This window comes from Coregonus clupeaformis, chromosome 11, assembly GCF_020615455.1.
Source record: "Coregonus clupeaformis isolate EN_2021a chromosome 11, ASM2061545v1, whole genome shotgun sequence".
Classification (NCBI taxonomy): domain Eukaryota; kingdom Metazoa; phylum Chordata; class Actinopteri; order Salmoniformes; family Salmonidae; genus Coregonus; species Coregonus clupeaformis.
This window is the reverse complement of record NC_059202.1, coordinates 12,841,866-12,868,642: the sequence shown is the minus strand read 5'-3', so window position 1 is coordinate 12,868,642 and position 26,777 is coordinate 12,841,866. Positions and strand designations below refer to the sequence as shown.

The 26,777-nt window shown below is 42.9% G+C and overlaps 1 protein-coding gene across 3 annotated transcripts; it reads right to left on the bottom strand.

Moving 5' to 3' along the window:
* Nucleotides 1-956: 956 nt before the first annotated feature.
* On the bottom strand, nt 957-11,860 carry neto2b (neuropilin (NRP) and tolloid (TLL)-like 2b). 3 transcript variants are annotated; one of them, XM_041889847.2, is made up of 12 exons: nt 11,333-11,860; nt 10,772-10,828; nt 9,553-9,693; nt 9,156-9,404; nt 8,843-8,890; nt 8,526-8,653; nt 8,267-8,368; nt 7,864-7,990; nt 3,654-3,767; nt 3,296-3,426; nt 3,023-3,115; nt 957-2,140 (listed from the first exon to the last, which is right to left on the bottom strand). In XM_041889847.2, the coding sequence occupies exons 1-12, from the start codon at nt 11,340-11,342 to the stop codon at nt 1,688-1,690; spliced, it is 1,653 nt and encodes a 550-aa protein (XP_041745781.2). In that variant the 5' UTR covers nt 11,343-11,860; the 3' UTR covers nt 957-1,687. The 3 variants fall into 3 exon arrangements, with proteins under 3 accessions (XP_041745781.2, XP_041745783.2, XP_041745782.2); XM_041889849.2 differs by lacking the exon at nt 7,864-7,990 and having other exon boundaries at nt 3,296-3,421; XM_041889848.2 differs by lacking the exon at nt 10,772-10,828.
* Nucleotides 11,861-26,777: the final 14,917 nt, after the last annotated feature.

Below are 26,777 nucleotides of genomic sequence, written 5' to 3'. Positions count from 1 at the left end.
TTTGAAATGATACAATCACTATAAGAATATCATATGTTTCTAAACACTTCTACATTAATGTGGATGCTACGATGATTATGTATAATCCTGAATTAATTGTGATTAATGATGAGTGAGGAAGTTACAGACGCACAAAAATCATATCCCCCCCAAAATGCTAACCTCCCATGTTATTGTAATGGTGAAGAGTTAGCATGTCTTGGGGGTATGATATTTGTGCATCTGTAACTTTTTCACTCATCATTATTCACGATTCATTCAGGACTATCAGTAATCATGGTAGCATCCACATTAATGTAGAAGTGTTTAGAAACATATTCTATTCTTATTTACAATAAAAGTGACTCCAAAATGACCATTCATTTCTATTGGGCACAAAATTATCTGAAACACAACCAAAACAAACAGCAAATGCATCAAACAAGTTTGTAGCCACAAGCTTGATGTTGTCATTGCATGCTAGGAATATGGGACCAAATACTAAACTTTTGACTACTTTAATACACATAAGTGAATTTGTCCCAATACTTTTGGTCCCCTAAAATGTCTAAACGGTTCACCCAATATCGATGAAAATACCCTCAAATTAAAGCTGACAGCCTCACTTTAACCTCATAGTAATTGTACCATTTCAAATCCAAAGTTCTGGAGTACAGAGCTAAAACAACAACAAATGTGTCACTGTCCCAATACTTTTTGAGCTCACTGTTTACAGTATGCATATTGTTTGTACATTTGGTTGTTTATTTGTTGTATATTGCTTGTATAATGGTTGTATTAGTCAGGGTTTCAAGAGGGGCTTTCCTGCCTGCGTAGTGGTGTGACACACCATTACAGGAAGCCTCATAAAACCATGCATTCTCAGCAGAGAGAAGGGTGGGCGTTGGAGAGTGTTCAACTGAAACTCACTCTGATCCTCATCTACCACAGCCACATGATCCACTCACCATCACAGCTCAACTCACCCCAGTCACCAAGAGTTACATTCTTTAATATATTCAGTAACAAAACAAAACAAAATAAATCTAAACAAAACAACAACACAATGTTACAAGGCATCCTTCATCATCATTATCATCCAGTGCTAACCGTAACACAATTCTTCATCAACTATCCTCTCTAAATCTATGAATACAAAATTAACAAATGGAGAGAAAAAACCTTTAGGGAAAAAAACGTTGGGGGAAAAATACACAGTGAGGTATGTCATGAAAAAAAGTAGAAATATACACTATATGGCCTGTCTCCAGCCTTGGAACAGTATTTGTCAAGCAGCCTCACTTTAAAGACACACTCCGCTAATTATCTGTTCCCTGTGGCAAAACATGAAATACAAATATAATCAACTTAAAACAAAATATCAGTGTGTTCCTGTTCCTCTTCCTTTTTGGTTGTCATACTTGTGGTTTGCATACAAGACTCTCCCCTTCAAGAAAGTGTCAGGGCTGCACTTTTTAACGGTGATCGAAGTTACAGATGATGCCTTTAATTCGTGGATCCAGTGCAGCAGTATAGTCGAAGTTTCAGAGATACCAGAGAGAGTGTCTAGGTTAGGGGTTAGGGTCCAGTCTTTTTTCCTTCTTAGGAAATGTGTCAAGGGATACTGACTGTTCTTCTATCACAAATGTTCTCTCCTTCCTCCACCACATCCTCCTTTCTGTCCCCTTCCTCCTCCCCTCTTTCTCTCTCAGAAGTCCATGGACATCGATCTCTGCTGAGACATCTCACAGATGGCTCTCATGCTCATCCCTCTGCGTACATACACATCACACCTCCCTCCTTCCTCCTCCTCTTCTTCCTCCTCTTCCATCACCCTATCCTCCCTCCCCCTTACCCGGTCCCCCAGGCCCTCGCCCCCAACCAGTCCTACCTGTTTCATACTAGGCCAGCTCTTCTTCCTCAGGCTGCTGTTGACGCCTCTCAGAGAGGGTAGGGAGCCTGGCTGACCCTGGGTGAACTCGCCCCGGAAGGGAGGCAGTTCCATGGATCCTATGCCCACAGAGGAAGCACTTCGGCTGGGGTTGGCGGAGGCCTGGGAGCCACAGTGGTGCTCATGGATGCAGCGGGAAGGGGTGGAGGAACGTCTCAGAGCGTTGAGAGACTGGAGTTCTTCTGGTAGGTCTATGTCCGTAGACAGCTCCTTAGGATGACAAAGATAATGGTCAACATCTTCATACAGTGATCATCATCATCATCATCATCATCACTACTTTATTAACTAAGTGAAGTAAAGCAAAGTAAAATACAAGATTAAAACATCAGTATAAAACATAGCATAATAAACTAAACTGAACAAAAATATAAATGCAACATGTAGTGTTGGTCCCATGTTTCATGAGCTGAAATAAAAAATCCCAGAAATGTTCCATACGCACAAAAAGCTTATTTCTCTCAAATGTTGTGCACAAATGCGTTTACATCCCTGTTAGTGAGCATTTCTCCTTTGACAATATAATCCATCCACCTGACAGGTGTGGCATATCAAGAAGCTGATTAAACAGCCTGATCATTTCAATTGGCATGCAATTGGCATGCTGACTGCAGGAATGTCCACCAGAGCTGTTGCCAGACAATTGAATGTTCATTTCTCTACCATAAATTGCCTCCAACGTCGTTTTAGAGAATTTGGCAGTACGTCCAACCGGCCTCACAACCGCATATCACGTGTAACCACGCCAGCCCAGGACCTCCACATCCGGCTTCTTCACCTGCGGAATCGACTGAGGGGGGGTGGGGGTGCTGAGAAGTATTTCTGTCTGTAATAAAGCCCTTTTGTGGGAAAAAACTAATTCTGATTGGCAGGGCCTGGCTCCCCAGTGGGTGGGCCTATGCCCTCCCAGGCCCAGCTATGGCTGCACCCCTGCCCAGTCATGTGAAATCCATAGATTAGGGTCTAATTAATTTATTTAAATTAACTGATTTCCTTATATGAACTGTAACTCAGAAAAATCGTTGACATTTTTGCATGTTGCGTTTATATTTTTGTTCGGTATATATCATGAAATCTAGATGTTAAACCCACCTTCTCTCTGAGTGAGAAGAGTTCGTAGTGCGGAGGTTCAAACACTTCCTGGAAGTCAGCTCGATTGAAAAGGGCACTCTTCCGCGCAACCACCTGTTAACATACAAGGGTTAGGATCCCACAAGCCTCTAGCGTGATAGAAGCTTTATTTCTCTCGACGACCCAGACCCATGCCACTCGTAGAATAGTAAAGTGCTTCATTTGACGAATTCTGTTCATTCACACACAATATTACGTAATTTGTAATATTTGTAAAATTTGGTTGCTACACACCTTCTTGCGTGGCTGTTTGACCTGCACCAATATGGAGATGATGAGGAGGAGGAGGACGAGTCCTGTAGACACACCTATAATTGTCCCATGGGTCTTAGTAATGTGATGGAATATACCTTTAGGCTTCTTCTCTACAGAGAGAGCGAGGGGGGACGAGAGACTTAGGGTTACAAAATTCCGATAACTTTTGCAAAATTCCTAGGTTTTCCAGAAACCCAAGTGGGAGGATTCCGGATTCCCTGCTCATTCCCTCCCGATTCTGGGAATCGACCAACAAAAATGTGTTTTTCCTCTTGATGTGAAATATGAAGATGATATTAGGAAAATATAATACAGTATAACATAGCATGTGTCTCACCTTTACAGTTGCTCTCGTCCCAGGGAAAGACACAGTTCTGCACCCCGTTACACACCAGAGAATTGTTGATGCACATGCTACTGTGACAGAAGAACATGTCGCTTGAACATGGGGCTGCAACACACACATGCACGCACACAGCACACACACACACACATTTTTTTATTCAACAACATGATGAGGCATTATTTTAGTTCTAACCTATTCTAGCATAGTTATGTTACACTACATGACCAAAGTATGTGGACACCTGCTCGTCGAACATCTCATTCCAAAATCATGGGCATTCAAGTTCTTCCACCTTGATCTAAACAAACCGTTTCTGTATGGACCTCGCTTTGTGCACGGGGGCATTGTCTGTCATGCAGAAACAGGAAAGGGCCTTCCCCAAACTGTTGCCACAAAGTTGGGAGCACAGAATCGTCTAGAATGTATGCTGTAGCATTAAGATTTCCCTTCACTGGAACTAAGGGGCCTTGCCCGAAACATGAAAAACAGCCCCAGACCATTATTCCTCCTCCACCAAACTTTACAGTTGGCACTATGCATTGGGGCAGGTAACGTCCTCCTGTTCTCCTGGCATCCGCCAAACCCAGATTAGTCCGTTGGACTGGCAGATGATGAAGCGTGATTCATCACTCCAGAGAACGCGTTTCCACTGCTCCAGAGTCCAATGGCGGCAAGCTTTACACCACTCCAGCTGACGCTTGGTATTGCGCATGGTTATCTTAGACTTGTGTGTGGCTGCTCGGCAATGGAAGCCCATTTCATGAAGCTCCCGACGAACAGTTATTGTGCTGACGTTGCTTCCAGACGCAGTTTGGAACTCGGTAGTGAGTGTTGCAACCGAGGACAGACAATTTTTACGCGCTACGTTCTTCAGCATCCAGCAGTCCCGTTCTGTGAGCTTGTGGCCTACCACTTCACGACTGAGCAGTTGTTGTGTGTCCACATACTTTTGTATATATAGTGTATGTAAACCTATAGCGTCAAAATAAAAAAAATCTGAAACAGCTATGTGAAGTCTCAGCCACAAGAGGATACAATTATGTTACAGTTTTTTACAATCGCTTTGGTGCTATTTTCACAAGTATGTGCTGAATTTTCTAAACTCTAAGTACAAAACTCTACACTGATAACACTTGTACTGCCCCCTATGGTATGTTCAGAACCTTTGATTGTGCATTCGTTGGGGTTTCACACCTTTCAACACTGAGTCATTCATGCAAAATAATTTATCAGTGATTCATGCAAAAAAAATCTGTGAAATACCATGACAACATTTCATTTAGTCACCAATACATCAGATAATGCTCACCATTAAATCCAATAGCAAAAAATACAAGATACACATTGCAAAACTGTTCTTTTTGCAGTGCTGAATAGAACCAAATAGTAGATGGTAAATATACTTTTCCATACAGTATATGATTATAACTTGACATGCACCATACAGTACATACAGTACGTAGGACAAATCATCAGATATAGGGGTATTGTTAAGCAGTTGGCTACTGTAAAAACGTAGCACGGTTTTGTACGCCATTTCTGCCAGTGGAGGCTGCTGAGTGGAGGACAGCTCATAATAATGGCCGCAAATTTTGGTTTTCATGTGTTTGATACCATTCAATTAACTCCATTCCAGCCATTACACTATATTCCAGCCATTATTATGAGCTGTCCTCCTTTCAGCAGCTTCCACTGATTTCTGCCCAATGGAACATTGTACAAGATCACCTTTTCGACTTGTCAACTAACACAGTATCACCTGTCTCTCAGCTTACACAGATAATGAGTGAAATATATTGTTACACAACCCAGGTATTTCAGCAGTGCATTGTACACTACACTATAATTCCAAATGGTAGCACATAGTGACTATTTCCACTTTGTCCAATTGAAGCACACTGGCTGACGGAGAATGATGATGTAGCGTTCAGAGCCACATACATATATGATTTGGTTTAACCTTCAACCATAAATGGATGTCAAATTGATACATTTATGAGGTAGAAATATAGAATTTTACAGCAGTTATCAAACTATATATAGTACCCGTCAAAAGTTTGGACGCCCTACTCATTCAAGGGTTTTTCTTTATTTTTACTATTTCTACATTGTAGAATAATAGTGAAGACATCAAAACTATGAAATAACACATATGGAATCAAGTAGTAACCAAAAAAGTGTTAAACAAATCAAAATATATTTTATATTTGAGATTCTTCAAAGTAGCCACCCTTTGCCTTGATGACAGCTTTGCACACTCTTGGCATTCTCTCAACCAGCTTCACCTGGAATGCTTTCCCAACAGTCTTGAAGGAGTTCCCACATATGCTGAGCACTTGTTGGCTGCTTTTCCTTCACTCTGCGGTCCAACTCATCCCAAACCATCTCAATTGGGTTGAGGTCAGGTGATTGTGGTGGCCAGGTTATCTGCTGCAGCACTCCATCACTCTCCTTCTTGGTCAAATAGCCCTTACACAGCCTGGAGGTGTGTTGGGTCATTGTCCTGTTGAAAAACAAAAGATAGTCCCACTAAGCGCAAACCAGATGGGATGGCGTATCGCTGCAGAATGCTGTGGTAGCCATGCTGGTTAAGTGTGCCTTGAATTCTAAATGAATCACTGACAGCGTCAACAGCAAAGCACCCCCACTCCATCACACCTCCTCCTCCATGCTTTACGGTGGGAACCACACATGCCGAGATCATCCATTCACCTACTCTGCATCTCACAAAGACACAGCGGTTGGAACCAAGAATCTCAAATTTGGACTCATCAGACCAAAGGACTGATTTCCACCGGTCTAATGTCCATTGCTCGTGTTTCTTGCCCCAAGCAAGTTTCTTCTTATTATTGGTGTCCTTTAGTAGCGCTTTCTTTGCAGCAATTCAACCATGAATGCCTGATTCACGCAGTCTCCTCTGAACAGTTGATGTAGAGATGTGTCTATTACTTGAACTATGTGAAGCATTTATTTGGGCTGCAATTTCTGAGGCTGGTAACTCTAATGAACATATCCTCTAGCAGAGGTAACTCTGGGTCTCCCATTCCTGTGCCGGTCCTCATGAGAGCCAGTTTCATCATAGCGCTTGATGGTTTTTGCGACTGCACTTGTAGAAACTTTCAAAGTTCTTGAAATGTTCCGGATTGACTGACCTTCATGTCTTCAAGTAATGATGGACTGTCATTTATCTTTGCTTATTTGAGCTGTTCTTGCCATAATATGGACTTGGTATTTTACCAAATAGGGCTATCTTCTGTATACCACCCCTACCTTGTCACAACACAACTGATTGGCTCAAACGCATTAAGAAGGAAAGAAATTCCACAAATTAACTTTTAACATGGCACACCTGTTAATTGAAATGCATTCCAGGTGACTACCTCATGAAGCTGGTTGAGAGAATGCCAAGAGTGTGCAAAGCTGTCATCAAGGCAAAGGGTGGCTATTTGAAGAAACTCAAATATAAAATATATTTTGATTTGTTTAACATTTTTTTGGTTACTACATGATTCCATATGTGTTATTTCATAGTTTTGATATCTTCACTATTGTTCTACAATGTAGAAAATAGTAAAAATAAAGAAAAACCCTGGAATGAGTAGGTGTGTCCAATCTTTTGACTGGTACTGTACGTTAACTAGTTATCAGTTTTGAGCAGTTTGATTAAGTGATAATTGATTGTATTGTTAACAAATGACAAAAAAACGTATATTAAAAGTAAAGTGAATATTGAATTTTGAAAAGCAGATACTTAGATTGAATGTGTATCCAAATTTAAACATTGATTTGGTGCAGTGAACAAGTGACTTTGTGATTTTTTGTTGGTACTCAGTCAATTGAATATGTCCATTTTGATGACCTGTTTAGATTATGTGCTTAGAGTTGGGAAAATGTACCACATACTTGTGAAGATTGCACCAAAGTGATCCAAAAGAAAAAGTAAGTATGAGCAATAGAAATACAGGTCACAGACCGAAAAATAGGTAAAGTGAGTGAGACACACAGTAGATAAGGATGAGATGAAGAAAGAGGGAAAGGGGGAGCATAAAACAGATTCAGTGAAAGAGTGAGTCTGTGAGGGAAAGAGAGAGAGATAGAAAGAGTGCTAGAGAGGTAAAGTGAGTGGGTGATAGACTCATGGTAGGCCAAACAGGTGAAGAAAGGGGTGAAGAGAAAGATAGAAAGGACGTGATGGACTCACGGTCTGCGAAAGAGGTGAAGAGCATGCGAAAGCGGCTGAGTCTGCTGCCTTCGTCGGCCCACATCCTGACCACGCCCACCCCATTGTCAAGCATTACGTCAGTGGCAACGGTACTGCAGAACTTGGCCTGCAGCAACCATGATGTCACAGTAAATAAACAATTAAAATTATAATGATAAAACATGATGATATGACAAACAAAAAGTATGACAACAATAAACTAATTATCACATGTATCATCACTGCACAAGCTTTTTTCCGATAAGTCGGTAATATTGATTATTGCTAATTCTTCTGTAGTTTTATTATGAATGCGTGCAATGTGGGAATGATATGCATTACTGCATATTAGTGAGTCAGTGAGTGAATGAGTGAGTGAGTGAGTTCTCATTCCAATGCCTACCTTGAGGTCCTCTATGGCACTGCTGCCGTCGTACACGGCCACAAAGTTCTTCTTACACTCGTTCGAATTCTCCAGCTGATACTCCAGAAACCGCAGGTAGATCTGACCGAGAAACAAGTGAGAGAGAATCAGATGGAGGGATTTGGGGAGGGAGGGATCAAATGTAGAGAGGGGAGATGTTAAAGAAGGTAGATATAGATATTTAAATATAGATATTTAGATACAGATAGTTGAGACATGTCATAGAGGTGTAATAGACCTTAAAGTTGGGCGGAGCTCGTATGGTCCAGATGCAGTCGACCGCCTGGTCAGGTTTGACTTTGTCCTCCTCTTCCACCTGACCGGACCGGATCATACCATCAGCTCCACCCAGCTCAAACTGACAGTCTGACAGATAGGTGGGGGGAGAGGGGGAAAGGGGGGGAGAGGGGGGAGAAGGGGGGAAGAGAGGTGATAGGGTGGGATGAAGAAACACATTTGATCTTGCAGTAAAGCTAATTTTACATCCAGTTAAATAAAGTGTTATATTATTTTTATCTAGTTGAAGGTGTTAAAGTGTTGCAGCTGATAAATTACCTGGAATAGGATTTAGTATTCCTCCCACATGAAGGTGAAACTCTGGATCTAAAAAATAAATAAAGCTGAAGTCAATGTTTGCTCCTAAGGTGTGTTATCTACAGTAAAGTGCTAACTGTGGTTGAGGGAAATTACTTGCAGTAAAGGTGTACTGGACACTGACGCCCAGATGTGTTATGTTGGATTGAGTTAGCCACTACCTGCAGTATAGCTGTGGTTCAGGTAAATTACCTGCGGTAAAGGTAAGTATAGAAGTGTATTACCTGCAGTAAAGGTGTGTTGTGGTTCATTAGCTGTGGCTTAGGTAAATTACCTGTGGTAAAGGTGTACTGGACCCTGAAGCCCAGTCCCTCTAGCTCCTCATCACTGGAGAAGCGGATCCAGATGAAGCGTCCGCTGGAGAGCACCAGGCCTGGGCTGGAGGAGCCACAGAAGCGGTTGATCAGAGGAGAGAAACTGAATGGACCATCTCTAACCTCGATGTGGTCGAAACGACACTCAAAGGATGGCTCAATGTAGAAGATGTCATCAAACAGAAGCTCGATCCTCTGACGGGGCAGGGCTGGGAAGGGAAGGAGAGTAAGTGTCACTATTTGGCCAAGGTAGAAAGGGCGCAAATATGACACTCTGTGACAAGATATGTACGAGTTTTAATCACTGTGTGTGTGTGTGTGTGTTTGTGCGTGTGTTTGTGCGTGTGTGTGTGTTACCTTCCAGTATGTAGAGGCACTCCTTGTTGGGAGGGTAGGTTTTAGGGTAGTTTGGAGAGCTGAACTGCCCCCCGTTGATGTTTCTGATCCAGGTACCACACTGTCGGGCATTCTGGGAAATCTTACCAACATTCTGAGAGTCTACGGATGACATGGCAAAAACAATCACACACCACACACCAGGAAATAAACATTTATTAGTACAGTGATGTCACAGATATTATTCAGGTGTAGAAATAACTTCATTATGAGGGTACTTATATATAATGGGGGATGACTCCAACAGCACTGTCTTTGTTTGATTTCCATACTTGAAATGAACACACATTAATTAATGTATGTATTCCTTGAAAGACACCACATACTCAACCAATCACAACTGTGTTTCTTTGATATTTCAGACATAAAACATACTGAACAAAAATACAAATGCAACATGCAACAATTTCGAAAAATGTACTGAGTTACAGTTAGGCCCTAATCTATGAATTTCACATGACTGGGAATACAGATATGCATCTGTTGGTCACAGATACCTTAAAAAAAAAAATAGGCCTCACAATGGGCCTCAGGATCTCGTCACGGTATTTCTGTGCATTCAAATAGCCATCAATAAAATGCAATTGTGTTCGTTGACACAACGTTGACATCAGCAAACCGCTCGTCCACACGACGCCATACACGTGGTCTGCGGTTGTGAGGCCGGTTGGACGTACTGCCAAATTCTCTAAAAGGACGTTGGAGGCGGCTTATGGTAGAGAAATTAACATTCAATTATCTTGCAACAGCTCTGGTGGACATTCCTGCAATCAGCATGCCAATTGCATGCTCCCTCAAAACTTGAGACATCTGTGGCATCATGTTGTGTGACAAAACTGCACATTTTAGGGTGACCTTTTATTGTCCCCAGCACAAGGTGCACCTGTGTAATGATCATGCTGTTTAATCAGCTTCTTGATATGCCACACCTGTCAAGTGGATGGATTATGTTGGCAAAGGAGAAATGCTCACTAACAGGGATGTAAACAAATAGGTGCAAAGAAATTGAGAGAAATAAGCTTTTTGTGCATATGGAACATTTCTGGGATCTTTTATTTCAGATCATGAAACATGGGACCAACACTTTACATGTTGCGTTTATATTTTTGTTCAGTGTATGAAAACAAACATTCACCCTAAACAGAACACATTTTTGACATACTAATGAGAAATCACCCACCTTTGGTTTTCTGTGCCAATGCAAAGCCTTCCTCTATCAGAAAGAGAGCTACCCAGACTGGATGGTGGTTGAATAGAGAGTAAATCAGGAGAGAGAGAGAGAGAGAGAGAGAGAGAGAGAGAGAGAGAGAGAGAGAGAGAGAGAGAGAGAGAGAGAGAGAGAGGGAGAGAGAGAGAGAGTTTGAGGAATAAAGAATAGAAAGACAGACACACTCTGAAACCCGACGACCATCAGCGGCACAGCTGCTTCTGGTGGTTTACAGACTGTGGCAAGAGAGCGCGCTGAGGGAGCTGTCACTTCAGCATCACTGGGCCGCTCGCGCACTGAATCCCCGGTTTAGTACCACGAGCTGATGTGGGCATCATGCGCCTCTGACTAAAGTCTGTCAACTGAACATCCATTGCTGATGAAAATGAAATAGATACACACACGCATGCACGCGCGCGCACAAAGACAACACACACGCAAACAGAGACCGACCAGCAAAACAACCACACCAAGAAAGAGGCAGACAGACATGTATAGAGATGGCACACACACCCACACCCACTCTAAACTCACATATGTACATCTCCTCCTCCGCTCAGTTTCCTCACAGGATGGCTTGCTGTTAATAGGCTACAAAGCTTTTCTTCGTTCCTTGCTTCCTTCCTTACATCCCCGCCTCCTTTACGCTTATCAGTGTAAAACGTTATGATCGGTTTTTACAAACCACAACTTTCCTCTTAGCATGCAATTGACACTAATTTCACCGTTGATAAGACACTGCCACGTGTTTTTGTTAAAAGCGCTAAAAATAGGCATATACAATGTAATTGATCGACCGATTGATTGATTGATCAACGACTCCGAATCCCTGTCATCTCAAATAATTAAAAAAACTTTACGGAAATCATCATTATCCAAAACTGGCCTACTTGTTCAATAAAAATCCCACGAAGTGATGAAGCCTCTGTAAATATTGCTTCCTTGTAGAGCAGATGTGTATAGCCCTGTTTTGAGAAATATGAAATTAGAAGTTCTGTTTCATTTGTGGGTTTAGCCATTCAGAGAAAGAGACTCTCTCACTCTCTCTCTCTCGGAACTAGCTGGCTGCGACTCTTTTTAAAGATTGGACACTGCTGGCGCAGGCACGGCAGTCGCTCATCGCGCATGCATGTGGCAACAGGTCACACATCTTGCAGCTGCGATGGCACACTGTGGTATTTCACCCAATAGATATGAGTTTATCAAAATGGGATTTGTTTTCGAATTCTTTGTGGGTCTGTGTAATCTGAGGGAAATATGTATCTCTAATATGGTCATACATTTGGCAGGAGATTAGGAAGTGCAGCTCAGTTTCCACCTTATTTTGTGGGCGGTGTGCACATAGCCTGTCTTCTCTTGAGAGCCAGGTCTGCCTATGGCGGCCTTTCTCAATAGCAAGGCTATGCTCCCTGAGTATATACATAGTCAAAGCTTTCCTTAATGTTGGGTCAGTCACAGTGGTCAGGTATTCTGCCACTGTGTACTCTCTGTTTAGGGCCAAATAGCATTTTAGTTTGCTCAGTTTTTTTGTTAATTCTTTCCAATATGTCAAGTAATGATCTTTTAGTTTTCTCGTGATTTGGTTGGGTCTAATTGTGTTGCTGTCCTGGGACTCTGTGGGGTCTGTTTGTGTTTGTGAACAGAGCCGTAGGACCAGCTTGCTTAGGGGACTCTTCCCGAGGTTAATCTCTCTGTAGGTGGTTGCTTTGTTATGGAAGGTTTGGGAATCGCTTCCTTTTAGGTGTATGTAGAATTTAACAGCTCTTTTCTGGATTTTGATATCGGACTAATTCAGCTTTGCATGCATTATTTGGTGTTTTACGTTGTACACAGAGGATATTTTTGCAGAATTCTGCATGCAGTCTCAATTTGGTGTTTGTCCCATTTTGTGAATTTTTGGTTGGTACACTCTCTCTCACTCTATGACTTTATTACACTGTAATAAACATACACACCAACACCATTGTACTGTTCAAGATTACACTGACTGCCTCTTCTGAACTGCTGCTGGCATGGGAGCCTGTCCACTCTTACATACTTCATTAGTCAAAACTGTTCGCTGCTCTGGCACCCCAATGGTGGAACAAGCTCCCTCACGACGCCAGGACAGCGGAGTCACTCACCACCTTCCGGAGACATTTGAAACCCCACCTCTTTAAGGAATACCTGGGATAGGATAAAGTAATCCTTCTACCCCCCCAAATTGTAAAGTGGTTATCCCACTGGCTATAGGGTGAACGCACCAATTTGTGAGTCGCTCTGGCTAAGAGCGTCTGCTAAATGACGTTAATGTGCCCTTGAGCAAGGCACTTAACCCTAATTGCTCATGTAAGTCGCTCTGGATAAGAGCGTCTGCTAAATGACTAAAATGTAAATGTAAATGTAGTATAGGACACCTCTCTTCCACTCTCTCCCCCTTCTCTCTCCCTCTCTCTACCTCCTTCTCTCTCTCTCTCACTCTCTCTCTCTCTGTCCTCTTCACCTGATTGTAATGGCAGTAAATCACTCAGTAAGTGTTTGTGGTTCCAGTGGAAAAGACACTGGGAGTGCTATCAATCATGAACACAAACACACACGTACGCACCCACACACACTATCTATGGTAAGGGAATTAAAATCAGCTTTTGGGATTTTTGGGATTGATTCAAGTAAGAATGTATTTCTACAAGGGCATGAATCATTTACTTCAGTTCAATGCCGCTTGTGTTCAAGACTCTTACTCAGCACTGCAACAGCCTTTTGAATTAATAAGAGAATGCCAGTAACTGGACGGAACAAATCCTCTGAGAATACAAACTCTTGGCTGAATGTCTCAGCTGGCTACACACATGCACGTGCACAGGCGCGCATAGACTAAGCAGACAGTGATGGGTAAAGCTTTATCCAGATTGCTTTCCCCTCATTACTTTTGTTTTGACCGAATAGACAGGCTGTGAGAGTGTCATTTGGTACTAAGATGGTGGGAAATCAATTGCTAAAACACACGCACGCAACCACAAGCACAAACCTGTATGTTTTCCACACAAACAGCCACTAGCAGCAGAGCTCAGAGAGCAATATAGAGACACAAAGAGGGATCTCTAGATCAGAGAGACAGACAGAGATAGACAGAGAGACTGACAGACAGACAGATGGATGGACGGACAGACAGACAGTGAAAAAAATGAAACAAACTCTTTATTAGTCATAAGGGAATTGAAATTAACATACTGACAGTGTCTGTACAGGGAAATAATGTATATGAAACGCTTCAGTCTGGTTTTACATTTTTACATTTACATTTACATTTTTAGTCATTTAGCAGACGCTCTTATCCAGAGCGACTTACAGGAGCAATTAGGGTTAAGTGCCTTGCTCAAGGGCACATCGACACATTTTTCACCTAGTCGGCTCGGGGATTAGAACCAGCGACCTTTCGGTTACTGGCACAACGCTCTTAACCACTAAGCTACCTGCCGTTTTTCGACCCCATCATAGTGCTGAGACTGCACCCGTGAAGGTGGTAAATGACCTTTTAATGGCGTCAGACAAAGGCTCTGCATCTGTCCTCGTGCACCAAATTATTTTGGAGAGATTGGAAAACCTAATTGGTCTACACGGACAAGTTCTTGCCTGGTTTAGATCTTATCTGTCGGAAAGATATCAGTTTGTCTCTGTGGATGGTTTGTCCTCTGACAAATGAATTATACGTTTTGGTGTTCCTCAAGGTTCCGTTTTAGGGCAACTATTGTTTTCACTATATATTCTACCTCTTGATGATGTCATTCGGAAACACAATGTCAACTTTCACTGCTATGCGGACGACACACAGCTGGACATTTCGATGAGACATGGCGAAGCCCCAAAATTGCCTACCCTGGAAGCCTGTGTTTCAGACATAAGGAAGTGGATGGCGGCAAATGTTTTACTTTTAAACTTGGACAAAACAGAGATGCTAGTTCTAGGTCCCAAGAAACAAAGATATTTGCTCATCACGACTCAGGATATAACCCAGATGCAGACACAGGAGGCGGATGGTTTGGTTTTCAGAATATTTATTTACTATAACAAAGGGGCAGGCAAAAGGGCAGGTCGAGGGCAGGCAGAAAGTTGACGAGACGAGACGAACTGGCAACAGACAAACAGAAGACGCAGGTATAAATACACAGGGGATAATGGGGGAAATAGGAGACACCTGGTGGGGTGGAGACAAGCACAATAAATGTGAAACAGATGAGGGTGTGACAGTACCCCCCCTAGGGGGCGCCACCTGGCGTCCTACCCGGGCACATACATGGTTGACCGGGGTGTCGGCGGCAGAACTCAGTGATGAGGACTGGGTCCAGGATGTTCCTAGTGGGGACACAGCACCTCTCCTCCGGGCCATAACCCTCCAGTCCACCAGGTACTAGAATCCCCTGCCCTGAGGTCGAACGTTCAGAAGGTGCCTCACCATGTACGCCGGATGGCCGTCAATGAGATGGGGGAGGGGTGGGCCTGGAAACAGGAGACAAAGGGCGAGAGTCCAGTGGCCAAGCAGGGAAGGTAGTTGCGGGCGTACTCCACCCACACAAGTTGCTGGCCCCAGGTGGTGGGGTTGGCAGAGATGTTTGGGGAGTCTCCCACATGTTTGCTTATTTCTTTCTTTAAGCAATGGCTTTTTTCTGGCCACTCTTCCATAAAGCCAAGCTCTATGGAGTGTATGGCTTAAAGTGGTCCTATGGACAGATACTCCAATCTCCACTGAGGAGCTTTGCAGCTCCTTCAGGGTTATCTTTGGTCTCTTTGTTGCCGCTCTGATTAATGCCCTTCTTGCCTGGTCCGTGAGTTTTGGTGGGCGACCCTCTCTAGGCAGGTTTGTTGTGGTACCATATTCTTTCCATTTTTTAATATTTAAAAAAAACATTTTTAGTCATTTAGCAGACGCTCTTATCCAGAGCGACTTACAGTTAGTGAGTGCATACATTTTTCATACTGGATTTAATGGTGCTCCGTAAGTTTCTGATATTTTTTTATAACCCAACCCTGATCTGTACTTCTCCACAACTTTGTCCCTGACCTGTTTGGAGAGCTCCTTGGTCTTCATGGTGCTGCTTGCTTGGTGGTGCCCCTTGCTTAGTGGTGTTGCAGACTCTGGGGCCTTTCAGAACAGGTGTATATATACTGAGATCATGTGACAGATCATTTGACACTTAGATTGCACACAGGTGGACTTTATTTAACTAATTATGTGACTTCTGAAGGTAATTGGTTGCACCAGATCTTATTTTGGGGCTTCATAGCAAAGGGGGTGAATACAAATGTACGCACCACTTTTCCGTTATTTATTTTTTATAATTTTTTGAAACAAGTTCTTTTTTTCATTTCACTTCACCAATTTGGACTATTTTGTGTATGTCCATTACATGAAATCCAAATAAAAATCAATTTAAATTACAGGTTGTAATGCAACAAAATAGGAAAAACTGCAAGGGGGATGAATACTTTTGCAAGGCACTGTATATCCTGCCTGGTTGGCCCTGTCCTGGGGTATCATCGGATGGGGCCACAGTGTCCCCCGAACTTGTCTCAGTCTCCAGTATCTATGCTGCAATAGTCTATGCGCTTGGGGACTAGTGTCAGTCTGTTATATCTGGTGAAATTCTCCTATCTTATCTGGTGTCCTGTGTGAACTTAAGTACGCTCCCTCTAATTCTCTCTCTCTCTCTCTCTCTCTCTCTCTCTCTCTCTCTCTCTCTCTCTCTCTCTCTCTCTCTCTCTCTCTCTCTCTCTCTCTCTCCTCTCTCTCTCTCTACCACACCTGCTGTCTCGACCTCTGAATGCTCGGCTATGAAAAGCCAACTGACATTTACTCCTGAAGTGCTGACCTATTGCACCCTCTACAACTACTGTGATTATTATTTGAACCTGCTGGTCATCTATGAACATTTGAAAATCTTGAAGAACAATCTGGCCTTAATGGTCATGTACTCTTATAATCTTCACGGCACAGCCAGAAGAGGACGGGCCACCCCTCAGAGCCTGGTTCATCTCTAGGTTTCTTCCTAGGTTCATGCCTTTCTAGGGAGTTTTTCATAGCCACTGTGCTTCTACATCTGCATTGCTTGCTCTTTGGGGTTTTAGACTGGGTTTCTGTATAGCACTTTGTGAAATCTGCTGATGTAAAAAGGGTTTTATAAATACCTTTGATTGATTAAAATTAACACTCAGTGTGGCCAGTTGTATGGCTGAGTCGTTATGGTAATGCTTCTGAAATAATATTTTTTCATTCATTTTCTATTGAGCAAGAAGAAGAACAATAAGATGATCAAGAACAATAAAATGAAGAGAAAATGTACCGAACCCTAAAGAGCTGGGTGCAAGGATAGGATTGGATAGGGTGGCCGATTTATCCTAATCCTAAAGTGACTGATTCCACATACTGTATTTCACAATGGTTTTCAACAGGGATTTATCGGATGGCTTAGAGCCTGTTGTTCTGTGTTTATAATGAGGTACTGCTCCTCCATCTCTTCTCCCTCAATCTGTCGTTGTACAGACAGGAAATAAGAATGGAACTTTGTTTCCGCTTTTTAATGTCTGTCACATATGGCCAAGTCTGACCAGAACTAGGCAGTTTACACTAAATGACTGTGGCCAAGGACTGTTTTTGAACATTTGATAGTGAATCAACAATGTCGGGTGGGCACCTCGAATGAAAAGTCACCCTCATATCATGGTGGGCACATCCACTGAAGTACTTATGCTAGTCAGTTTTCTTTCCACTGTAGCTGACTTTATTGGAGAAAATATCATTCAGAATTCAACATACAGTAATTATCTTTCAATTAAACACTGTTAAGGAGAAGTACAAGCAGGGAACATTTTATATTTCTCCTTGTTGGTTGTTGATTAGGGTTAGCTGCAACTTCATGTCAATCACTGGTCAGTGACATCCTAATGACCGTTCCAACAGGAAGGTCAAAGTATTTTCTGGGAATCAGAGTGATAGCTAGTCGTGGTATAAGCAGAGTAAAACCTCTCTGGGATGTAGGTTATATAGAAACAAACCAGCTGGATCACATGGGCTTATAGTCATCGTTCATTGTCATAGTATGACACAGCCTGTTAATTACAGTGGTGGTTTATTCCGTCTGTTTTAACCCCCAGGAGGTAATCCCTGACCCTGGCTGTGACCCACACTCAGACTGTTGAAGATGAAGATGCAATGTTCATGTGCACGCACCACACATGCACAGACACACATGCACACAGGCAGAAGATCTCAGCAGTAGCTCTGTGCCACCTAAGTATTCCTGAAAGCCTGTCAGGAAGCCAAAACATCAGAGCAACATCCACACCCAGTTCCTGCCCATATTTTGTATTCTACTTTATAAACTGGGTGGTTCGAGCCCTGAATCCTGATTGGCTAACAGCTGTGGTATATCCGACCGTATACCATGGGTATGACAAAACATTTATTTGTACTGCTCTAATTACGTGGGTAACCAGTTTATAATAGCAATAAGGCACCTCGGGGGTTTGTGGTATATGGCCAATATACCACGGCTAAGGGATATGTCCAGTCCCTCCAGGCACCTCCTCTGGCCTTTTTGCTTAAGTTTATATCTCTCTCCTTCAGACATAAACATACACTAAACACAGACAAACCTGACACACACACAAAAATGAGTGTGTATTTTTCTCGCCTTAGAGTGGTAGCTTGATGGTTTTTAGGATTTAATTTTTGTTTCTAATCTGCCCGGCACAACCTTATAGTGAGTGACATGGCACAGAATGCACATTCTATATCTTAATTCTCTCCCACTCTATGTACTTCCTCTCTCTCTGACTTCCTCAATTCATCGCTCTCTCCTCCTCTCAGAACACAGAACAAACTGATATTGTAGCCTACACTACTGTAAACACCACAGTATGGCTTTGATTGAATTAATCTCTAAGCAAATGGATGTCCTTCTGCTCATCCTCTCATGATGGCACAGTCACAGTAGAGGAACAAACTACAAGTAGCATGTTGTTCTGCATATTGTTTGGTGGGCAAATCTAACAGGACATAAAACACATTTTGATGTTGAGAGTTCCTCTTCTCCTTGTGTTTGGAGGTGAGAAAAAATGTGTGCGCGTGCAGGTGTGTGTACGTATGTGCATATGAGAGACAGATAGAGAGAAACAGAGGAGTCTGAGAATTTGGGAGTGAGAGATTTCACGCTTTATCTTTATCATTCAAAGGTGTTACATACCAATTTTAACATGTGATTTACTCACCACACACACAGACTGTACACAATCACATTATTTTATTTGAGGAGACTAGGTACCAACTCTGCACAGCTGTACATTAATCATTGGTGATATAACCTCTCTGCTCTGGACAGAACAAAAGCTCCCAATAGAAGATTTCCAACTTACTGCAAAGAAAATAGATTAAAAGCCTAGAAGGTAAACACAGACACACACACACACACACACGCACGTACACACACACACACACACACACACACACACACACACACACACACACGTACGTACACACACACACACACACACTTGTGGTGTACTATAGGATCTGGCATCGGACCATCTGTGTGCCTCAAAATAAATAAATCCTCCTTCACTTCATCACCAGAACCACTCCTCCTCTTCCTCCTCCCAAATCCACTGACTAATGTTGGTCCTTTGAGCGTATGGCTGTCCGTGTTCGTGCATGTGTCTTGCTCTGTGTGATCTCATTACTCGAGTAGTCCCCTCTGTGTGTCTACCATTTGATCTCAATGGCCAATCACAATCATTCTCTAACAAGAGGGTGGTCCTTACTCAAACTAGGGTTAACCTGGTCAGAAGTTTTTGACTTGGTGTCGTATACCAGGAAGACTCCTTCCAAATTATTTAATTAGATACAAGGAAATGAGAGGGATCCTATATGGATGGTGTTAAGAGATAGATGGGAGGTATTGAATATAGTTGAAGGATGGGACTAATAACAAATAACAACAAATAATAACAAAGATAGCTAATAATGTAAGCATACTGTGTCCATAATAAGTATATAGGTTGTATGTTGGGAGCTTTTGGGAAAGAGCACAGTTAGAAAGATATGGCATATAGAAGCAAACCGGATGGACATCATGAAAATTATCGGAGAGGTTGAGAGTAGAAGAAGTTCAGGAGCAAAAAAAAATAATATATATATACAGTGGGGAGAACAAGTATTTGATACACTGCCGATTTTGCAGGTTTTCCTACTTACAAAGCATGTAGAGGTCTGTAATTTTTATCATAGGTACACTTCAACTGTGAGAGACGGAATCTAAAACAAAAATCCAGAAAATCACATTGTATGATTTTTAAGTAATTAATTTGCATTTTATTGCATGACATAAGTATTTGATCACCTACCAACCAGTAAGAATCCCGGCTCTCACAGACCTGTTAATTTTTCTTTAAGAAGCCCTCCTGTTCTCCACTCATTACCTGTATTAACTGCACCTGTTTGAACTCATTACCTGTATAAAAGACACCTGTCCACACACTCAATCAAACAGACTCCATCCTCTCCACAATGGCCAAGACCAGAGAGCTGTGTAAGGACATCAGGGATAAAATTGTAGACCTGCACAAGGCTGGGATGGGCTACAGGACAATAGGCAAGCAGCTTGGTGAGAAGGCAACAACTGTTGGCGCAATTATTAGAAAAGGGAAGAAGTTCAAGATGACGGTCAATCAACCTCGGTCTGGGGCTCCATGCAAGATCTCACCTCGTGGGGCATCAATGATCATGAGGAAGGTGAGGGATCAGCCCAGAACTACACGGCAGGACCTGGTCAATGACCTGAAGAGTGCTGGGACCACAGTCTCAAAGAAAACCATTAGTAACACACTACACCGTCATGGATTAAAATCCTGCAGCGCACGCAAGGTCCCCCTGCTCAAGCCAGCGCATGTCCAGGCCCGTCTGAAGTTTGCCAATGACCATCTGGATGATCCAGAGGAGGAATGGGAGAAGGTCATGTGGTCTGATGAGACAAAAATAGAGCTTTTTGGTCTAAACTCCACTCGCCGTGTTTGGAGGAAGAAGAAGGATGAGTACACCCCAAGAACACCATCCCAACCGTGAAGCATGGAGGTGGAAACATCATTCTTTGGGGATGCTTTTCTGCAAAGGGGACAGGACGACTGCACCGTATTGAGGGGAGGATGGATGGGGCCATGTATCGCAAGATCTTGGCCAAAAACCTCCTTCCCTCAGTAAGAGCATTGAAGATGGGTCGTGGCTGGGTCTTCCAGCATGACAACGACCCGAAACACACAGCCAGGGAAACTAAGGAGTGGCTCCGTAAGAAGCATCTCAAGGTCCTGGAGTGGCCTAGCCAGTCTCCAGACCTGAACCCAATAGAACATCTTTGGAGGGAGCTGAAAGTCCGTATTGCCCAGCGACAGCCCTGAAACCTGAAGGATCTGGAGAAGGTCTGTATGGAGGAGTGGGCCAAAATCCCTACTGCAGTGTGTGCAAACCTGGTCAAGACCTACAGGAAACGTATGATCTCTGTAATTGCAAACAAAGGTTTCTGTACCAAATATTAAGTTCTGCTTTTCTGATGTATCAAATACTTATGTCATGCAATAAAATGCAAATTAATTACTTAAAAATCATACAATGTGATTTTCTGGATTTTTGTTTTAGATTCCGTCTCTCACAGTTGAAGTGTACCTATGATAAAAATTACAGACCTCTACATGCTTTGTAAGTAGGAAAACCTGCAAAATCGGCAGTGTATCAAATACTTGTTCTCCCCACTGTATATATAATAGAATTATTGTAAAATTAACTGTGTCCATAAGGTGTAGATAGTAATTATAGACCGGAAGTAGAGGCCTGGGCATTGTTGTTCACTAATTTACTCCAAGTAGGGAAAGGATGGCGGGGTTGAAAAGTAATAAAGGGGAGTATATATATAAAAAACATGGGGGATTGGAAGTGATGCAGACAATTACATTGATAGAAGATACAATCTATCTGCAATATTAAGCTGATCCATCCCCCCAGAGGAAAAAAATTAAAAATTTAAAAATTCAAAAAAGGAAATGAGAGGGATTCACAGAGAGGAACATGAATACAGGAGGAATTGAGAAGGAGGGGAGGAAGAAAGGGAGAGAGGAGAGAAAAATATGATATTAGAAGAGTGTTTGCCAGCAGAGATTGACAGTCCCACCTTGAGACATGGGTTTTGTTGACTTGTTGGGTTCCAAGAAGGATATTTTTTTGTTTTATTAGGATCCTATTAGCTACTGCAAAAGCAGCAGCCACTCTTACTGGTGTCCACACGAAACATAAAACATGACATAATACTAAAGATTTTTATTTTCTGTCACTTCCAACGGGAGCAAATTAATCATAGTGAGCAGAACAAGCAAAGAGGTGGGCAGAGCCAAGCACGCGCTTGAGACTTCCTATTGGTGCGTTTTATCATGTATTTGCATATTTCCATTAGGGAACACTTACTCTCTGAAGTGCAAGTGTGCAATAACTCAATTGGCCCTTGCACTCCTAAACAACACACTTTTTTAGAAACTTCGGCAAAGGGTAAAGTCAACAAAACTTAGTCCACTCTTTTAGTTTTGGGAACAGAAAACTGTATTGAGATCAAATGTTTCATGGATGTGAAAATGTGCAGAATGTCGGCCAAAATCCATCTCGCTCCATCTTCTCCCACTGCCAGCAACTGGGCTTCCTCTCATCACCATATTTGGTGGTGAGTGGAAATGCCAACCGTATTCTTCAGATTTCTACATCTGGTGAAACATCTGGCCCATTGTTCTATTTGTGAAAGTACATAACATTAATAGACAAGTACAGCACAAGGACAGAACTACATACATTTAAAATAAGAATACACGCTTTCATACTTTTATGCCTTAGCATTCCCTGCATCATGTACTCATTATAACGGCAATACTGCAGCCATTCATTTCCCCATATATTGCGATCCTTTACTCTACTGTTACAATTGCTTTGCTTACCTGCTGGAAAAAAACAGCATAGACCAGCATACATTTCAAGCTGGTCAATGCTGGTCTATGCTGGTCAGTGCTCGTCAGATGCTGGTCAAGCTGGTCTGACAGCATGGTCTAGCTGGTCAAGCTAGACTACTATTAGTTACTGGCTGTTAAGTTACTGTGAATTTTACAATAACTTACTGACAGCTCGTTGCCAATTCATTAACGGAAAGTTCACAGCAACTTCCAGGCAACTAACTTCCATTAAGTTACTGTGAAATGCATAGCTACCTCTTAACAGTGCAGCTATTTAATGACACATGCTCTTACAAACATTGTAGCACTGACAGTGTTCAAAAGGTGCTCAACCTTTGACAACATAACTGTCACACCCTGACCTGGAGAGACTGTGATTCTCTAGGTAGTTTGGTCAGGGTGTGAAACTCTATGTATTGTATTTCTATGTTTGGCCGGGTGTGGTTCCCAATCAGAAGCAGCTGTCGCTTGTTGTCTCTGATTGGGGATCATACTTAGGCAGCCAGTTTTCCTGCCTGGCTTGTGGGATCTTGTTTGTGTTCCTGTTTGGCTTGTTTCGTGTATAGCCCATAGGACTTCACGGTTTCGTAGAATTTGTTATTTTGTCTAGTGTTTATCTTCATTAATAAACATGTACGCATACCACGCTGCACCTTGGTCTGACCCGTCTCTCAACGATCGTGACAGAAGATCCCACCAAACATGGACCAAGCAGCATGCCCAGGAGCCACCCTGGACACAGGTGGAGGAGCAGAGATCATGGACTTGGGGGGAGATAAGAGAGGATCTGGCCAAGCATATGGAGGCCCTGAAAGGGATGAGGGTGGAGAAGGTGAGTGTAGCCGATAAAGGACCCTGGGCGAAGGAGGAGGCCCAGGTAGGAGAGAAATGGCGACTTAAAAGGACGCGGTCACGAAGAAAGCCCGAGAAGCAGCCCCAATAAAACATTTTGGGGGGGGCACACAGGGTGGTTGGCGGAGCCAGGGTTCAGAGCAGAGCCTACTCCCCGTACTCACGCTAGGAAGCGTGTGACCGTGCAGGCTCCGTGTTATGCGGAGTGCGCCGGCACAGTCCAGTGCGTCCTGTGCTAGCGCCACGCATGTGCCGTGCGAAAATGGGCATCCAGTCAGGACGGGTTGTGCCGGCTCAACGCTCCTGGTCTCCAGTAAGCCTCCTCGGTCCAGCATATCCTGCGCCGGTTCTACGTACTGTGTCGCCAGTGCGCGTGCACAGCCCAGTGCGTCCTGTGCTAACGGGGGTACTGTCACACCCTGACCTAGAGAGACTGTGATTCTCTAGGTAGTTTGGTCAGGGTGTGAAATTCTATGTATTGTATTTCTATGCTTGTTTTGTGTATAGCCCATAGGACTTCACGGTTTCGTTGATTTTGTTATTTTGTCTAGTGTTTATCTTCATTAATAAACATGTACGCATACCGCGCTGCACCTTGGTTTGACCCGTCTCTCAACGATCGTGACAATAACCATCAACAACTTAAACTGGTACAACACTACCACTGACAGTTGGCACAAATACACATATATTAGACCTTGCCCCCAAATATGCTAATGAGCCCCACAGGTACATTGCCCCCTGCTACATTTCAAAGTTCAGTGATGATTGTACCTTATATTCTAAATATTATGTTGAAAAATTTACCATTATACTAGATTATGCACATATGTATCCTAAAAGGAACTAACCAGTACCATGTGAGTTTCATATGTGTACCTCTGAACGTATCTTGTATGGTACCTTGTATACCTTTGACCTTTTTGTACCCCAGGGAATAACACTGTACCTTAACCGTACCCTAATTTTGAGAGTGTGGCTATACACTCACCGGTCAGTTTATTGGGTACACCCATCTAGTACTGGGTCGGACCCCCCTTCTTACCTCCAGAACAGCCTGAATTCTTTGGGGCACAGATTCTACAAGGTGTCGGAAATGTTTGTTGCTCAATTGGTATCAAGGGACCTAATGTGTACCAGGAAAACGTTCCCCACACCAGTAATCCACCAGCCTGTACCAGGCAGGATGGGTCCAAATCCTGACTCTGCCATCAGCATGATGCAACAGGAACTGGGATACGTCGGCCAGGCAATGCTTTTTCACTCCTCAATTGTCCAGTGTTGGTGATCACATGCACACTGGATCCGCTTCTTTTTGGTTTTAGTTGATAGGAGTGGAACCTGGTGTGGTCGTCTGCTGCAATAGCCCTTCCGTGACAAGGATCGACGAGTTGTGCGATCCGAGATGCTGTTCTTCACACCACTGTTGTACTGCGCCATTATTTGTCTGTTTGTGGCCCACCTCTTAGCTTGCACAATTCTTGCCATTCTCCTTCGACCTCTCTCATCAACGAGCTGTTTTCGCCCACAGGACTGCTACTGCCTGGATGTTTTTTGTTTGTCGCACCATTCCCCGTGAACCCTTGACACTGTCACAGGAGGTTGGAGGACGGGCTCGTGGTAATGGCTTAAGTGGAATCGGTGGAATGGCATCAAATACATCAAACATATGGTTTCCATGTGTTTGATGCCATTCAATTTGCTCCATTCCAGACATTATTATGAGACGTCCTCCCCTCAGCAGCCTCCTGTGTACCTGATGGTTCTTCACAACCATCCCAGCAGTAAAGAACCCTTCCTGATATGCCAAGAAAAAGTGTGGTTACACATATCACCCTCACCTCTGACAGAGAACCCCTCAATAACCTTTTTTTTTGTATGTATGCTGGTCCAGCATGGTCTAGCTGGTCAAGCTGGTCTGCAAAACCACACTCATCATTATCATATTTCCCAGCATGCTCTATTGCAGTTCGATTTTTTTAAATTGTTGGTTTCAAAATCTGTGTTTTTGCATGTACATTGATTGATTACACAAAGATAAAGAACATACATTTTTCTAAACTAATCCAATCTGTTAGTTGGACTTATTGCACCCATTACTGAAATGGTTGTGCCAGTTTAAATGGTTTGGTAGTCTCATTTACTCATCTTTCTAACCCTGGCAGTCATTCTGAATGCAGATTGTGGGTCAATAAAAGTTAAAATTGTTGGATATCCTCACTCAGAGGCTGGATTCCAATAGGCATTAGACATCAGTTTGCAAACCAGCATAATGTGACTTGATGCTGGTTTTGTGGGCGACCAGCATATGCTGGTGACCAGTGTCCAAAACACAGCAAAAACACAATGAAGGCTGGTACCCAGCAAAAACAAAGCGAAGGCTGGTCTATGCTGTTTGTTTCAGCAGGGTAAGCAGGTCTTGATATCCTGATATCCTAATCTCACAGCACCAGTTGTTCTGTAAACACCAGAGAGAATCTCACAACATCAGGAACCATCCGTGTCCTTGCTTCTTCCGTTTGACATTAGCTACCATGTTTTGCTAAATCCCCCTGACGTGAATAAAGCTACCTTCTTTCGCCAAATTCCCCTGATGTGAATATAGCTACCTTGTTTCACTAAATTCCCCTGACATGAATAAAGCTACCTTGTCATCTACAGTTCCCGCCCGCAATGGGTTTCCTGGGGTAACATGTAATCTCTTGCGTATGGAATTGCACCGAAGTATCACTCCTAATGTGATGGCAGTAACCTTGAATTATATGGAGTTGCACCAAAGTATCATTCCTGCTATGTTCACCTAACGTGAACGCAGCAACCTTGAATCGTGTCCTCGTGCTAAAGTTTCAACTTAATGGTTTCCAGACAAACAAAAAGGTGTAAAGGATTCACACTCAAAACGTAATGGTTTCCACCTCAGCAATTTCAATTTTATTTTCCCTACACCACATTCACATAGCAGTGCATATGCTTAGGTTTACAAGTTATTTAGGTCAGTAAGGGGAAAGGCGTTGTGTTGTGAGGTGCTGTTTTATTTGTTTTTTTAAAGCTAATTTTGCTGTTTGCTTGAATGATTTGAGATTGCAGGGAGCTCCATTGGATCATGGCTCTATAAAAT

Bases quoted from the DNA above. Each gene is read 5' to 3' on its own strand.
- neto2b (XM_041889847.2), bottom strand. The intron at 3,768-7,863 runs GTGAGTCCATCA...TGTGTGTTGCAG, and splicing joins CTTCACCTCTTTCGCAGACC to CCCCATGTTCAAGCGACATG. The intron at 3,116-3,295 runs GTGTGTAGCAAC...GTATGTTAACAG, and splicing joins TCAAACAGCCACGCAAGAAG to GTGGTTGCGCGGAAGAGTGC.